This window comes from Aulostomus chinensis, chromosome 10, assembly GCF_037954235.1.
Source record: "Aulostomus chinensis isolate RoL2024-O1b breed Wild chromosome 10, RoL_Achi_v1.0, whole genome shotgun sequence".
NCBI lineage: Eukaryota > Metazoa > Chordata > Actinopteri > Syngnathiformes > Aulostomidae > Aulostomus > Aulostomus chinensis.
Window position 1 is genome coordinate 526,944 of NC_141329.1, and position 17,277 is coordinate 544,220.

General features: G+C 47.4%; 1 protein-coding gene across 6 annotated transcripts in view; it reads left to right on the forward strand.

Moving 5' to 3' along the window:
* The window catches only part of grik4 (glutamate receptor, ionotropic, kainate 4), a 262,496-nt gene that overhangs the window by 146,263 nt on the left and 98,956 nt on the right, over positions 1-17,277 (forward strand). For all 6 annotated transcript variants that reach the window (XM_086215336.1, XM_086215335.1, XM_086215338.1 and 3 more), the window contains one exon: positions 135-232. In XM_086215336.1, the coding sequence (XP_086071462.1) occupies positions 135-232 (98 nt within the window). The remainder of the gene's footprint in view (positions 1-134; positions 233-17,277) is intronic.

The following is a 17,277-nucleotide window of genomic DNA, read 5'->3' on the forward strand; positions in this document are numbered from 1 at the left end:
GCTGGTTCTTTACCGTCTGGCTGGAGTGTTCTGATGCATCTGGTTACACAGACAGGCTTGGCTCCGCCTTCCTGTACAGGAATGGGACTGATGCACCTCCTCTCTCTCTCTCTGTCCCCCCCCCATTTTCTCAGTGTGCCAAATCATGTCCAAAGGGGTGGTGGCGGTCCTCGGTCCCTCTGCCAGTCCGGCCTCCAACTCCATCATCAGCAATATCTGTGGAGAGAAGGAGGTGAGTTCACGAGCAGCTGCTAGCACCAGAAAGACAGTTGCACAATGATGCTCATTAATGGCTCGCTGGCTCCTCCGACAATGAAGGCCAATAAAATCCAATTTGTTAGCAAAAATGATGAAATGACTCAACAGTGTCAGAACTCTCCATTCCAGTTCCACTCAAATCAAAGCAGGCCAATTTATTTTCTCCGTTTCTCTCCCTTTCCATGAGCAGTTGTGCCCGCTGAGACTTGCTGGCCACTGTTTGGAGATTTTAAACAAACGGGTGAACACGCGGTGCTGCCCGTAGCCGCATGTGCTGCTCAGGCCACTGCGCCGGCGCGAGCACCTGTTCAACAACAGCAGACTTCACATTCGTTTTGTCCTTGTCCACGCGGGAATGAGTCGTGTTGAGAATGACGAGTGTGTTGGCCGTGGCGGTTCTTCCCTACCTTAATTCGAGAGCAGTGTTTATTGATTTCACCTTCAGACTTTGTGACGTCACCTCTCAAAACTTGGTGCAGCACTCGCTTATGGTGCCGCAGATTTCCTGCGCTCGCGCTCTGCTCTCGGATTTTTTCGTACGTCAACGCTTGTCAACCAATAGCAGGCCGGCTGGTGTTGACCAATCAGATTACCCCTGCTTCTATGCGGGTGCGTTCGCTTCACTCTTTCAACCGGGTCCATCCTCTCCCGCCCTCCAGGGCTTCATTAAATGTGGTTCCCTTGACTTTTTGACGACGTTTGGAAGAAAATATCAGTTCATTAATATGTATCAATACATTCGCTACATAAAGTATCACCGCAGCCGCAAGGCACAGCGCTCCTTGTCGGTGTACTGGAGGGAAAACGACGAGGGAACCACAACGTCACTAGCGGCGGGAATCCGTCTGACGGAGCTCTGGTGAGAATGGACCGAATGGAGTCAAGAAACCAGGCAAGTTGTTTTTAAATTCATCGTAATGAACAATATATTATTTTCTAAATTTTTGATAATATACCTGGTGTTGTACATTACGTCAACACGTAATCATCACGTCAACACCGTTGCTAGGCAACACCTAACGAAATGTACGCAGCACATAAATCCTGTATTTTGTTTTTTGTTTTGAAAATGATTTATGACATTCATAATTGCAACGTTTGACTTCACATGCTACGTGCAACATGTGATCCTTGACTTGTGACATGGAAAAGAGGCTTCTCCAGTGTGAAGTAGCTGGCAGGGACAATCTGATTGGTCAACGCCAGCTGGCCTGCTATTGGTTGACAGCGTTGATGAACAAAAAATCTGAGAGCAGAGCAAATTTGAGTGTGAGAGCAGAGTTTTGAGAGACAGTATCACAAAATCTGAACGTGAAGTCAGAAAATAATGCTGTCATATACTATGCTCTTGAAGTAAGATAGGGAATAACCGCCATTGTTGGCGCCACCAGGCAATGAGAGAACCAGCACAGACGAGGTGGAAGTGACACAGTGGAAATGTGTAAATGTCTGAAAACAATTAACAAGAACAATTTCCAAACACTGGCTCGGAATGGATGGTCGTATTGGCAAAGGCCTCAACAATAGCGGAGCTATTTGTAAAACTCACATTCACCTGTGCCAAGGTGCGTAGAAGATCTCCTGGCAAGTTAGCAAACTGTCAAGAGACAAGAGCGGCGGCATATTTAAGGTTACGAGTCCATTTTGTTTCAGAGGTTCCTCTGATAGGAGCTGTGTCTTATAAAGTTGAACGGGTCATGTGACTAACTGTTTGATTGACATGCTTGAAAGCTCATAAGAGTGCAGCAGAAATGTCTTCCCCTTCATTTGTTCCTCCTGTGTTCTGCCTTGTTTACTTTATGAGGAGCTCTCAGACTCCGTCAGTACGAGGTTCTCCTGGTGTGAATGACAGATGTCATTGGTCGACCTCTGTCCGTACGATTGTTCTCACGTGACGGCAAGAAACACTGAAATCCGTATTTTAAACCCAAACAGTGGCACTGGTTTTACATCATTTGCAGTCCCTATGTGGAGCCAGGAAGTGACGCACTCCTACTAATGACATCTGTGTCATCAGCCTTCTGTCAGTTCATCCATCATTCTGTCCGCCATCATCACTGGATTTTGTCTGAGGCAAGAGGCCATTTTACCTGCAAAATGTGTTAATGGCGACTACTGAAGGGCATGTTGCTCACAGGCCGTGCTCTGTCCTCCTGTACAGCCTGTCTCTCTAATGAGACATCACTCCGGTGACGGCAGGACAGACTCTCTGCTGTCCAACAGTCTGCTGGCGTTGACTGGCGGTGCGAATGAATGAGAGTATCAAAAACCCCTCAGTCCAAGTGAACAATTGCATTTTTCAGTTGTTAAGTGATAGTCACAGGATTGTAGAGCACAAACTGATACTGCCACTAAAGATTACTTTTACTGTAGATTTGATGTGTCATTTGATGAAAATGTACATGTAAGTCTAACTTTCATTATTAGACTTTTCATTAGTTTTGAAGAACCAAATCAAAGATGTTTAGGTCTGCTTCTACTTTGGAGAACTCAGTGGACGTCCTGCGTTGGTGATGGCACCTCCTGCATGTTGGCATCGTGTTACTATGCAGGTTACAAGGCCTCTTGGAGGAAGCCGGTGTCCTGCTCCGCCACTGTGATACAGGGCGGTGAGCTGAGCTGACTACGTCATCAACACGGACCTCATAACAGAACCACACGTGTGTCAGAGGGCCTGGACACGCTAACTGCTGGGGAGAGAGATCTGATCTCAACCAGGGAGGCATCTCACTCAGAGTCAGTCAGACTTGTCCATGCTTAGACACCGAACAGCAGGTCTGTCCATGTCGTTCTCATTTAATCAAACTGATATTTTTGTTCCCGCTGTAGGAAAATGAGACGAGTATGAACGAGAAAGCACGACGTGCTAACAGGCTGCAGTTTCTTGAGCTACTGCTCTCACTGCTCTAATTCTGATTTCACAACTGTAAAACCCTCTGAGAACATCACACTAAATGTATTCTAAAGACCACGGCTGCAGCCTGACGGAGGAGAGTTGGAACCAACAGAACAGCGTTCTAGAGTGCAGCTGAGTGTCAGAATGTTCCGCTCTGCTTCCAGCTCCACATAGAGGAGAAGGTCTTGCAACGTCTGTGGAAAGTCACAAAGGTTGTCAGGAATGTTGCTGGAGTTGTCAGCTGTGTTGTGAGTTACTGGCAGTGCAGCGGCCTGGGGGGGGCTTCCTCCTCTGGCTGCTGTAGTGTCCTCCCCGGAATGTAGAGGGAGGGGGCTGAAGGACTGACTTCACTTTGTGGAAATCAGTGTAAAAAAGAGAGCCGTCTGACTTTGGCTGCAGCAGCAGGCGGGGAGAGCAGCGGCCATGACCGGCTTCATCCCTCCTCTTTCATCACCAGCTCCCCTTAGAGGAGCGTGTGTGTGAGTGGAGTTGCTGCAGCGATGCCTCCAGCTGACGTGGAGCACTGCCAGCGTCAGTATTACATTGCTGTTGACCTGATAGCACTTGTGTATGGAACAGTTATTCCAATTTTATTTTCAATTACAATTTTGGCCTCCAGTGACTATGACAGTGATAGTCAGAGTTCCATGTGGAGGCGATGCTGTGATGGAGCGGCACGGAGGCTCCCGGCGCGTACGGCCACAGATGCTGGCGCTCCGGTGGCTGGCTGCCTGGGACATTGGCAGCAATATTGTGGCTGACAGACCCCAGTAGGTGATCAGCACATCATCGACAGCCCCCATCAATCACTCCCTCCACTCCACCGCTGCTGCTGCACAGACCACTTCCACTGAGGGATGGGACTGAGCCCTTCTGGGCTCCACACTATGAGAAAAAAGGCTGCTGTGGAGAATTGGGTTGATTGTGTGCAGCATGTCGGCAGTTTGTTTCCATCCTGGAGCAGGAGTCCACCTGGGGCCTGGGTTGGGAGGAAGGGCAGATTATTATTGACTAATGAGAAACATTAAGTGAGACACTGGATGAAAGACTCCTGCTGCTTTCCAGATGCTTATCGGTGGCTGCAGCTCCTGGCTGTTGCTTTGTTTCCTGTAAAGCTCAAGGATGTGAAATGCGATTCTCATGTATACACGGCGCCTGAGACTTGAACGGCTCAAGGACTTTTCAGCCCCATTTATATTTGCACAATGCTCAAACTGCAATCCTCATTTTACAGTTATTTTCACACAAAGCCTTGGACTAAGGTCGCTTCTCTATTAGTCATAGGAGGCTGTCAAACTAAATTAAGTAAATGTCAGAGATGAATTTCTTTATGTGCTGAATATTCCAGCAGAATTTGTTTTTCGTCCCACAGCTCAGAGGCAGTTTAAAATGCCCATTTCTTGTTTTTACCTCTCCTTCTCTCTTACCATAAAGGATGAAATGTGCATCAGCCCCGGGTCTGTAAAAGTGGGAAAACATATTCCTCTATGATTCCAAACATGTGTCAGCAGCAGCCATGAATATTAATGGCAAGTCTGATGTTGGTGGGTTGCTCAGGGCTTGTGAAGCCATCTGCTGCAGGAGTGCACAGAGATTACACCCCTGCGTTTGCAGGCTGTTGGTCAGATTTAGGGGTGAGAAGGAGGTCAGGTGGGCAAACTAAGAACCTGTTATGTTGAGGGTGGGGGTCACCAGAGGCTCCCGCCCTGCAGCCAGAGATCTTGGGTTGAGGACGGCACACAGGCGCCCACAAACAACTCAGGCCCGCTTTGCTCTATATAACTGAATCTGAGTTTGCAACTTGAGTGTTTATGGTTCTCTCTTTCCTATTTGTCATTTTGATTCCCCCCTTCCTCTCCCTCACTATTTATGCCTCTCTCTCTCTCTCTCTCTCTCTCTCTCGCGCGCGCTCTCGTCTCTGGTGATTCAGTGTTTGCCGCACCGTCAACACTGTGGTTAAGGTGAAACTCAACAGCTCTTTCAGGGAAAATGAATGTGTCCCTCTGCTTTCTAAATCTGGCTTCAGATCCATGACAATCGAACCTTTTTCTTTTTGCATAAGTTGTTGTAGGATTCACAAGGCCAGGCAGCAGTGTTGCACGCTCAGGAAGTTGTCAACAGATTCAAATACGTTCCTTAGGGCTTAGTTGAAGAAGAGTTCTAGTGGGGGGGGGGGGGGTCATGACTGATTACAGCCAAAACAGTCTAACACGAGGCCACGACTCCCAGACGACTGCAGGCCTGAACACAGTTCCACTTTCTGTACCTGTCAACTTAATAAAAGCATTTCACGTCTGACAAGAGCCTTGCTTCTTTCCTGTTATGTGTTAATTCAGAGGAAAATAATTATAAATCTGATCGCCAGATAAATCCCTGTTTCACATCATTACATAATATCTTTTTCCTTCTTTTAATCAAAGCAATGCTTATCAGCAAGTTTTATCAGCTATTGAGTAGCTTCATATTCACCAGAAGCGCAGCAGTTCCCAAACATTAGAGCTAATCAAACCCCCAAACAGCAGGGTGAGTTTAGCGTCTGACTCAACTCACCCATGGGTGGGGGGTGAACACTCTGAACTGAAGACTCATTTCCAGCTTCAGCTCGTATAGCAGCTGGTTTATTTGCTCATGCTCCAAAGTGGTGAATTAAACTGTTACCAGCTGGTTGTAGATGAAGCTGGAAGGTCTGGTGCTACCAACGCCTGCTTGTCTGTGTTCCTCAACTGCAGACGTGCTGGGACACATTCTAGTGGTGCGTGTGTGGTCATTTTTAACCTAATTCCTTGAATTGGCCAGGTTGGATGGAGGTGGAGGAGTGGAGAGTTCTTCCTCCAGTGAGATTAGGATTTACAGTTTACTCACTTATTTCCCCTTCCAGGTTTTTGGCACCGTCCGCTCTCTGCCTGTAGCTTGTCTTCTGTTTCCATGACCGCTCTCAGGAAGACCTCGTCGCTTCACTGTCGTCCTTTTTCTCACCTTATTCTCCTCAAGTTCCTTATTTTCTCATTTCCTCTCCTCCACCTGTCTCTCTGCTACCCTTTCCCATCCACCGAATGCGCTCTCACACACCAACTGTAAATGATTATCAGCCATTCTTAAGAAAACTAATAGAAACCAGGGGAAATTGTATTCTGAAGGCTGCCACCCCCAACCCCCCCCGGCTCTCCCTAATCATTCTCCATCAGTTGGAATCTCCATGTCTGAATGCGGAGTGGTATTAGTTCTGCTGTGTCAATTTTGTTCTGCTCAGGGGGGCAGCTCATGGTTCAGCTCTCCTTGTAATTGGGCTTTAAAAGGACGATATGTGAAGTGTACAATGTTCTTCAGCCAAAATCAATGCGGTTTGGCAGCAAGTGGCACATTATTGGTCATAACTAGTTATCAGGGGTGATCAAGTGGATGGGATCTGTATTTTTGCTGCGAGCAGCATGTAGAGCCAGAGGAGGAGCCACATCACTGTGTTGTTTGTATGAACTGGAAAGGCAAAGCTGCAGCTTGCTTATTCATGATGGTGGAGGAGCGCTAAGGTGCAGGCTGAATCTCAATAGGATTTCTGCAGTTCTTAGACACTCACAGCTTAGTATTCTCTCAGATTCCTCACTCAGAAAAGACAAACTGCTGCAATTCAAATTAGCCTTCTATTATGTTATACAATATCACATGTTGGTCTACAGCTGAGCACAATTTGTGTAACTCTCATCATTTGGATTCATTAGGATCTAAACAAAGAAGCTTTCAAATTTCCTGACTTAAAAGCTCATTACAAAATGGAAAATGAGAAATCCTACAAAGGCCTCCTCTGTTAAGATTCCATTTCTATTTCAGTGCGAGTGTCAGTCTGCCTTTGTTGATGTGTTGGAAAGCCTTGAAAATTAAATCTCAGCAGTGAAAATGAAATGTTTAATGGCAGGTACTCAGCTGAAGTCTCAGTCTCAGAAGTGGAACTGCATCATCCCTCATGCATTTATTTCCTTTTCTGGACTTCTAAGGAGCTTTGCTGTCGGCTTCAAATGAGAATTTCTAAACATCTGGAGCCACTTAATGAGGTCAGTAGATCACGTGTTGCGTTGTCATTTTACAGGGGGCGTCTGATGCTTTTCCCTGTTTTAATGTTGGATGTTTACATGAAAGGTGGACAAAGTTGCAAATGAAGAGGTAGAAGAAGAGAAGAGAAGCTCTTCTCCCTCCAGGATAAGCTGCTCTCAGCTCATCACGGGCCAGGCGAGCGGTCCCGGACCTTCTCCCTGGCTCAGTTCATTATGTCTCTCCTTTGCTTGTGATGGAGTGACAGCGGGGTGTTAGCTAGGTGCTGCTCCTCTAACTGGCCATGGCTAAAGCCAGCTGATTGGCTCATATTCAGACCGAAGGCCACGTGACCTGAGAGGATCTTATGTCTTAGGCCGCGTTACCAAGCACGCTGGTGTTGCACCAACAGTCAGTTGCATCCCTCCATCATCAGGGTCACAGGGAACTGCAGCCAATCCCAGCTCATTGGGGTAAGGGGCAGAGTCATCCTGATCTTAGTCAATGTGATACACATGACTATTTACACCTGCCCGTTCTGTGGCGTCCGCTCCTGATCCTTGGCGTCCGCTCTTGATCAGTGGCATCTGCTCCTGATCTGTGGCGTCGGCTCCTGATTCGTGCCGTCCGCTCCTGATCCGTGGCATCCGCTCCTGATCCGTGGCCCCCGCTCTTGATCAGGGGCGTCTGCTCCTGATCTGTGGCGTCCGCTCCTGATTCGTGGGGTCCGCTCCTAATTCGTGGTGTCCGCTCCTGATCCGTGGTAACCGCTCCTGATTCGTGGCGTCCGCTCCTGATCCGTGGCGCCCGCTCTTGATCTGTGGCGTCCGCTCCTGATTCATGGCGTCCGCTCCTGATCCGTGGCGCCCGCTCCTGATCAGTGGCGTCCGCTCCTGATCCGGGCGTCCGCTTCTGATCCGTGGCGTTCGCTCCTGATCCGTGGCGTCCGCTCCTGACCCGTGGCGCCCGCCCTTGATCAGTGGCGTCCGCTCTTGATCAGTGGCGTCCGCTCCTGATCCGTGGCGTCCGCTCCTGATCCGTGGCGCCCACTCCTGATCCGTGGCGCCCACTCTTGATCCGTGGCGCCCACTCTTGATCCGTGGCGCCCAAACTTTGATTTCTCTCCACTGAAGCAGCAGCATATCCAGTATCTGCCGGAACCTAAGAACTTTCACAACGGTCCTGAGAGCACTTCCCCTGGACCTCTCTCCATAGTTCACTGGTCAGCATCTGGAGACCCAACAATGGGCCGCCCAGTACGTTGCTGGACTCTCTTCTTCTACGCAGCCTGTTGCAGTCTTTGTAATGTTGCCTTTGCCGCCATCTTCTGACATAAATGTGCACTGCATAGCCTGGTTTATTCTTTTTAGAGCACCTGAGGGAAATGGACGGAATTTGCATTTCTTCTTTGTGGCATTTAGTGGAAACTGCCTGTAGACACGCTAGAGTTTGCAGGATGAGGAGCAGGAGGGCACCATCATCCTGGCTGGGCGCGAGTCCTGGCACACGATGTGTCTGACAGCCACGACTCAGGCCGCCACCTCGACCCCACTGGCCTGCGATGCTGCCTCCTGCCTCTCCAGCCTCATGTGACTCCGGACTGTGGTCCACGCCAGCATTTGCTGCAGGGGAGGGCGACACGCAACCGGAACGTTCTGTCTGTGACAGCCTGCTGAAAAATAAGATCAAGAATGCTCAATCTCCAGGATTTCCCTCCGCTGGCTGCTGACCCTCCTCCTCCCACGCTGCCATCTGTGTCCCCTCCAACTGTCAATTATCCATGTTGGATTTAATGACATTCCCGGCAGATGACTGAAAATTTAAAGCACAATTTAGATTTCCTTAAAGACTCTGGCAAACAGTTTTAATATACACTCTATCAAGAGAGCCATTGGGTTTGAGCAGGAGCACACCTGGCGCCAATCTGTTCCCTCCGTTTACTGTGCAGCTTTATAGACTTCATTCCTCAGGAAACACTCCTTCCCCAAACTGCCTTGGTGCTCACATTTCGACCAACAATATATATTTCATGCAGTTTGAAATCACATTTAAATGACCAGGTAGGCCCCTCTGGTCTCACCCGGCCGGCTCGATATCGCTGTCATCCTGGAGTCGGTGCTGATGCTTTAATTCATGCTGAACACTCCTCTGAATGATTCCATCGCTGCCATTAAACCTGCTCTGGTAGGTGGAAGGTCGCTACAGCATTCATTCCCTTGCTGGGATTTTATTAGCTCCAATAATATTAATATCCTCTTGCTCATCAATACTGGGTAGAAATGTGATGACATGCCGTTAAAGGAAGTGTGCCCTGTCACCCCTCGGCTCTCCGCTCGCAGCAGCATAGAACTTGTGATTTAGTCTCGTTTGACATTAACCTACTTTGTGTACTTTAGTTTATCATCCTCTTAATCCAATTGCTTCTTTATTAGCTGACCATGGTAAAGTTTCACAGACTCGTAAGCTCAGAAGAGAGCTCAGGAAAGTGGAGTCTAAGTGGGAAGCTAAACCAAATCCTGAATTACAGAAACAGTGGCTGAACACGGAGGAGTAGAACACAGCAGCTGGAGGCGACGGTGCTGGACTGACAGGTTCATCCAGCCTGTTGTCTGACGGAGCCGCTGGTCCTCAGTTCTCTCACGGTGCTGGACTGACAGGTTCATCCAGCCTGTTGTCTGACGGAGCCGCTGGTCCTCAGTTCTCTCACGGTGCTGGACTCATTTTAAAACTGTTCCTTCAGATCAAAAGTCAGCACTGGTTCATCTATACTGGTCCATCTCTTTACTGGTCCATCTCTTCACTGGTGCATTTGCTTACTGGTCAATCTCTTCACTGGTGCATCTGTTTACTGGTCCATCTCTTCACTGGTCCACCTGTTGACTGGTCCATCTGTTCACTGGTCCATCTCCTCACTGGTGCATTTGCTTACTGGTCCATCTCTTCACTGGTGCATCTTCTTACTGGTCCACCTGTTAACTGGTCCATCTGTTTACTGGTCCATCTCTTCCATGGTGCATCTGCTTACTGGTCCATCTGTCTACTGGTCCATCTCTTCACTGGTCCACCTGTTAAGTGGTCCATCTGTTTACTGTTCCATCTCCTCACTGGTGCATCTGCTTACTGATCCATCTCTTTACTGGTCCATCTGTTTACTAGTCCACCTGTTAACTGGTCCATCTGTCAACTGGTCCATCTGTTTACTGGTCCATCTGTTTACTGGTCAATCTCTTCACTGGTCCATTTTTTTTCACTGGTCCATCTCTTCACTGGTCCATCTCTTCACCAGTACATCTGTTAACTGGTCCATCCGTTTACTGGTCCATCTCTTCACTGGTCCACCTGTTAACTGGTCCATCTGTTTACTGGTCCATCTCTTCCCTGGTGCATCTGCTTACTGGTCAATCTGTCTACTGGTCCATCTCTTCACTGGTCCACCTGTTAACTGGTCCATCCGTTTACTGGTCCATCTCTTCACTGGTCCATCCGTTAACTGATCCATCTGTTTACTGGTCCATCTCTTCACTGGTCCATCCGTTAACTGATCCATCTGTTTACTGGTCCATCTCTTCACTGATCCATCTGCTTACTGGTCCATCTGTTTACTGGTCCATCTCTTCACTGGTCCATCCTTTAACTGATCCATCTGTTTACTGGTCCATCTCTTCACTTATCCATCTGCTTACTGGTCCATCTGTTTACTGGTTCATCTGTTAACGTCCATCTCCTTACTGGTTCATCTCTTTTTTTCTCCTAAACTGATTTCAAACTGGACCTAAGTGTGAGGAAGGTTGCGCTCCTTTCCTGTTTTGTCCGTGATTGAATATCACCTCCCACTGAGCTGGAGGGCTGTTGAATGCATCTTGATTCCACTGTTGCAACTCACTGTACACGTTCATCTCCTCCAACTTCAACAAAATACTACAGTACATCTTGTCAATTCATCAGAAATAGGTTTGGTTTAAGGTTCCTTGTGGTTTGGCACCACCTCACATCTCTTAGCTGCTCTCCCTCATGTCCGTCCCTGACATCCTCAGACAAAACAGTCGAACTGTGTCTAATTTGCCACTAAAACACATTTCTAGACAGCAGCATTTGTTGTTTCTACTTATTGTCGGTTCACATTTATGATTCGATTGTTTTGATTTTGTTATCTCTGTTGCACATATATTTGTACCTCATGCACAGTGGGGCAAAAAAGTATTCAGTCGGCCACCCACTGTTCAAGTTCTCCCTCTTAAAAAGATGAGAGGCCTGTAATTTTCATCATAGGAACACTTCAACTATGGGAGACAAAAAGGGGGAAAAGAATCCAGGAAATCACATTGCTTGATTTTTAAAGAATTTATTTGCAAATTATGGTAGAAAATAATTTGGTCAATGACAAAAATTCATCTCACGACTTTGTTATAAACCCTTTGTTGGCAATGACAGAGGTCAAACAAGTCTTCAACCACTGTTGCTGGTTTTTTGGCCCATTCCTCCATGCAGATCTCCTCTAGAGCAGGGATGTTGTGGGGCTGTCGCTGGGCAACACAGACTTTCACCTCTCAAAGATTTTCTATGGGGTTGAGATTTGGAGACTGGCTGGGCCACTCGGGGGGCTTCATGTATCAACGCGGTTTACGCAAGAAAAACTTGCATACGCCAGGATCGACGCTCACGTTCAGATGTATCAATGCGAAATGTTCGTCGATTCTTGCGCAGTTTCACGCCAACTCCGGAGGTGCCGTAGAGAGTGCCCCTCTCCCTGACCCTCACCTGTCTTTCCCGCACTCCTCCGGAGGGCAGCTGTACGCCGCTTGACCTCCACCTTGAGGTCCTGTTAGTGCCATTTTCCATGTTGTTATTTAAATTTAGATTGAAGCCAACTGATTATTGTAGTTGTTCATTTAGTGATTGTGCAGTGTTGAATTTAGTCCTACTTTAGCTTGCATTGTTCAGGAAGTTAGACTTGCAGACATGCATTAGAAACAGAGAGGAAATCTTTCAGAGGGCCAGCAGAGGTGCAAGCTGATGACGTAGTGATGCTGGCGCAGGTTTAGAGAGGAAAACTGAGCTTTGTATCACTTTGATGTTCAGTAAAGGAGGAGCCAACACTTTTCTACCGTCGTCATCAAACCTCAAACACGTAGCGACTCGTTCTTTCCGTCAGTAGAAGAGGTTCAGATGTATGAATATGATGATCAACAACACTGCTGATGAGAAGGGAACTTTAGCCAATAACAGGTCCCACCACTGTGTTCATCTCGCGGGGGGCGTGGCTCTGAACCCACCTCGTTCACCCTCTCACTTCTCATCCACTCTCAACCTTCATTGTTCATCCTGACACCACTGGACAGGCTGACCAGCAGAATCTGCTGTCTCTCCTCCACCTCTCCTACCAGCACCTCCAGCTCCATGCCCTGAACGTCTTTTTCTTTGACATTTTTTTGCGGGTGCTGACAGAGGAGACCCTATTTAAATGAATTTGCGTATTTACAGGTGGACGTAACGGGGGCGGGCCCTGTCGCTCCAACATCAGCGCTCAATTCCACGCTGATTGGGATGTATCAAGGAAACGTGCGTGGATTCCGGCGCTCGCACAGATTGAGACATCCGGATTTTTTTGTGCGTACGCAACTTTCGCGATTCTTGCGACAGCAGTTTTTTAGTGTGAGATCCACGCAAGTATTGATACATGAGGCCCCAGGACCTTGAAGTGCTTCTTAGGAAGCCACTCCTTCGTTGCCGGGCGGTGTGTTTGGGATCATCGTCATGCTGGAAGAACCAGCCATGTTTCATCTTCCATGCCCTCGCTGATGGAAGGAGGTTTCACTCAAATCTCAGGATCCATGGCCCCATTCATTCTTTCCTTTACACGGATCAGTTGTCCTGGTCCCTCTGCAGAACAACAGCCCCAAAGCCTGATGCCCCCCCATGCTCCACAGGAGCTGTGGTGTTCTCTGGATGCAACTCCGGATTCTCTCTCCTCCAAACACGACGAGTAGAGTTTTTACCAAAAGGTTCTATTTAGGTTTCACATGACCTTCTCCCAGTCCTCTTCTGAATCCTCCACATGCTCTCTAGCAAACTTTAGACGGGCCTGGACCTGTACTGGCTTCAGCAGGGGGACACCTCCGGCCCTGCAGGGTTTGAGTCCCTGGCGGTGTCGTGTGTTACTGAGGGCCTTGGTTACTTTGGTCCCAGCTCTCTGCAGGTCCTTCACTAGGTCCCCCATGTGGTTCTGGGATTTCTGCTCCCCGTTCTTGTGATCATTTTGACCCCGCGGAGTGAGATCTTGTGTGGAGCCCCAGATGGAGGGAGGTCATCAGTGGTTTTGTACAGCCTCCATGTTCTAATAATTGCTCCCACAGTTGGTTTCTTCACACCAAGCTGCTGACCTACTGCTGATTCAGGCTTCCCAGTCCGGTGCAGGTCTACAAGTTTGTTCACAACACAAGGTATGCTGTTAAGGGTCATATTGTTACACCGCGTTCAAAGACAAACTCAATGAAAAAAACAGTCATTTACAGAGGCAAAGCTAATTGGAATAAGCTGCCGCTTGACATTCGTCAAATAAAAAAGAAGTCAGCCTTTAAGAAGCAACTGCAAAGGCATTTACTGGTATGCAGATGACCAGAGTATAGTTATAACTTGTGGGAGTTATTTCTACTAGTGTGTTCAATAATGTTTGACATCACTAACATAATTTTATAATTTGAAAGCATTATTTTATATACAATTCAGGACATTGATGTAACTCTAATGTAAATGTATGTAATTTAATGTAGTTTTATGTGTTTGTAACATTTTGTTTTTGTAATATTTCTGAAATGTAATGTTTCTTTTTATGTGTTTGTTATATGCAATTTTAGTGTGGACCCCAGTAAGACTAGCTGATGTCAAGGCATCAGCGAATGGGGATCTTTTTCAAATAAACAAATAAATAACAAGTTCATACAGGTGACATTAATACAGGTAACGAATGGAGGACAGAGGAGCCTCTTAAAGAAGAGGTCCAGAAATCTTGCTTGTTTGTAGGTGACCAGATACTTATTTAACCAGGAATTTACCAATTAATTCATTAAAAATCCTGCTATGTTATTTCCTGGATACTTTCCCTCCCATTCTGTCTCTCATAGTTGAAGTGTTCCTACGATGAGTACTACAGGCCTCCCATCTATTTCAGTGGGAGAACTTGAATAGTTGGTGGCTAACTAAATTTTTTTGCCCCACCGTATATTGGCTGAAGGGAGATATGTCTTTTGTCCCCATATCCTTTCATACTTTGTCTTTATGTGACAAATGCATACAGTATAGCACTTCAGATCTATCCACATGGCTCTGCTGATCTATAACCATAGCTCCAAAGATCTGTGCATGCAACTCTATATAGCTGTGCTCGCAGCTCTATAGATCTGTGCGTGCAGCTCAATTGATCAGTGTGTGCAGCTCTGTAGATCTGTGCTTGTAGCTCTATGGATCTGTGCCTGTAGCTCTATGGATCTGTGCGTGCAGCCCTATAGATCCGTGCTTGTAGCTCTATAGATCCATTCGTGCAGCTCTATAGATCTGTGCCTGTAGCTCTGTGGATCTGTGCCTGTAGCTCTATAGATCAGTGCTTGCAGCTGGTATAGATCAGTGCTTGCAGCTGATATAGATCAGTGCGTGCAGCTCTATAGATCAGTGCTTGCAGCTCTATAGATCAGTGCTTGCAGCTGATATAGATCAGTGCGTGCAGCTCTATAGATCAGTGCTTGCAGCTCTATAGATCAGTGCTTGCAGCTGATATAGATCAGTGCGTGCAGCTCTATAGATCAGTGCTTGCAGCTCTATAGATCAGTGCTTGCAGCTGATATAGATCAGTGCGTGCAGCTCTATGGATCTGTGCCTGTAGCTCTATAGATCAGTGCTTGCAGCTGGTATAGATCAGTGCTTGCAGCTGATAAAGATCAGTGCGTGCAGCTCTATCGATCAGTGTTTACAGCTCTATAGATCAGTGCTTGCAGGTGGTATAGATCAGTGCCTGTAGCTCTATGGATCTTTGGTGCAGCTCTATAGATCCGTGCTTGCAGCTCTATAGATCCATTCGTGCAGCTCTATAGGTCAGTGCCTGTAGCTCTATGGATCTGTGCCTGTAGCTCTATAGATCAGTGCTTGTAGCTCTATGGATCAGTGCTTGCAGCTCTGTAGATCAGTGCTTGCAGCTGGTATAGATCAGTGCTTGCAGCTCCATGGATCTGTGTCTGTAGCTCTATAGATCAGTGCTTGTAGCTCTATGGATCTGTGCCTGTAGCTCTGTAGATCAGTGCTTGCAGCTCTATGGATCTGTGTCTGTAGCTCTATAGATCTGTGCGTGCAGCTTAATTGATCAGTGTGTTCAGCTCTGTAGATCTGTGCTTGTAGCTCTATGGATCTGTGCCTGTAGCTCTATGGATCTGTGCCTGTAGCTCTATAGATCAGTGCTTGCAGCTCTATAGATCAGTGCTTGCAGCTGATATAGATCAGTGCGTGCAGCTCTATAGATCAGTGTTTACAGCTCTATAGATCAGTGCTTGCAGGTGGTATAGATCAGTGCCTGTAGCTCTATGGATCTGTGCGTGCAGCTCTATAGATCCGTGCTTGCAGCTCTATAGATCCATTCGTGCAGCTCTATAGATCAGTGCCTGTAGCTCTATGGATCTGTGCCTGTAGCTCTATAGATCAGTGCTTGCAGCTGGTATAGATCAGTGCTTGCAGCTGATAAAGATCAGTGCGTGCAGCTCTATAGATCAGTGTTTACAGCTCTATAGATCAGTGCTTGCAGCTCTATAGATCCATTCGTGCAGCTCTATAGATCAGTGCCTGTAGCTCTATGGATCTGTGCCTGTAGCTCTATAGATCAGTGCTTGCAGCTCTATAGATCAGTGCTTGCAGCTCCATGGATCTGTGCCTGTAGCTCTGTAGATCAGTGCTTGCAGCTCTATGGATCTGTGTCTGTAGCTCTATGGATCAGTGCTTGCAGCTGATATAGATCAGTGCATGCAGCTCTATGGATCTCTGCCTGTCGCTCTGTAGATCAGTGCTTGCAGCTCTATGGATCTGTGCCTGTAGCTCTATAGATCAGTGCTTGCAGCTCTATAGATCCATTCTTGCAACTCTATAGATCAGTGTTTACAGCTCTTTAGATTAGTGCTTGCAGCTTTATAGATCAGTGCTTGCAGCTCTATAGAATAGTGCTTGCAGCTGGTATAGATCAGTGCATGCAGCTCTATGGATCTGTGCCTGTAGCTCTATAGATCAGTGCTTGCAGCTCTATAGATCCATTTGTGCAGCTCTATGGATCTGTGCCTGTAGCTCTGTAGATCAGTGCTTGCAGCTCTATAGATCAGTGCTTGCAGCTCTATAGATCAGTGCTTGCAGCTCTATAGATCAGTGCTTGCAGCTCTATGGGTCTGTGCCTGTAGCTCTGTAGATCAGTGCTTGCAGCTCTATGGATCTGTGCCTGTAGCTCTATAGATCAGTGCTTGCAGCTCTATGGATCTGTGCTTGCAGCTCGATAGATCCATTCGTGCAGCTCTGTAGATCAGTGCTTGCAGCTCTATGGATCTGTGCTTGCAGCTCGATAGATCCATTCGTGCAGCTCTGTAGATCAGTGCTTGCAGCTCTATGGATCTGTGCCTGTAGCTCTATAGATCAGTGCTTGCAGCTCTATGGATCTGTGCCTGTTGCTCTATGGATCAGTGCTCGCAGCTCTATGGATCTGTGCTTGCAGCTCGATAGATCCATTTGTGCAGCTCTGTAGATCAGTGCTTGCAGCTCTATGGATCTGTGCTTGTAGCTCTATGGATCAGTGCCTGTAGCTCTATAGATCAGTGCTTGCAGCTCTATGGATCTGTGCTTGCAGCTGTATGGATCTGTGCCTGTAGCTCTATAGATCAGTGCTTGCAGCTCTATGGATCTGTGCTTGCAGCTCTATGGATCTGTGCTTGCAGCTCTATAGATCAGTGCCTGTAGCTCTGTAGATCAGTGCTCGCAGCTCTATAGATCAGTGCCTGTAGCTCTATAGATCTGTGCTTGCAGCTGTATGGATCTGTGCCTGTAGCTCTATAGATCAGTGCTTGCAGCTCTATGGATCTGTG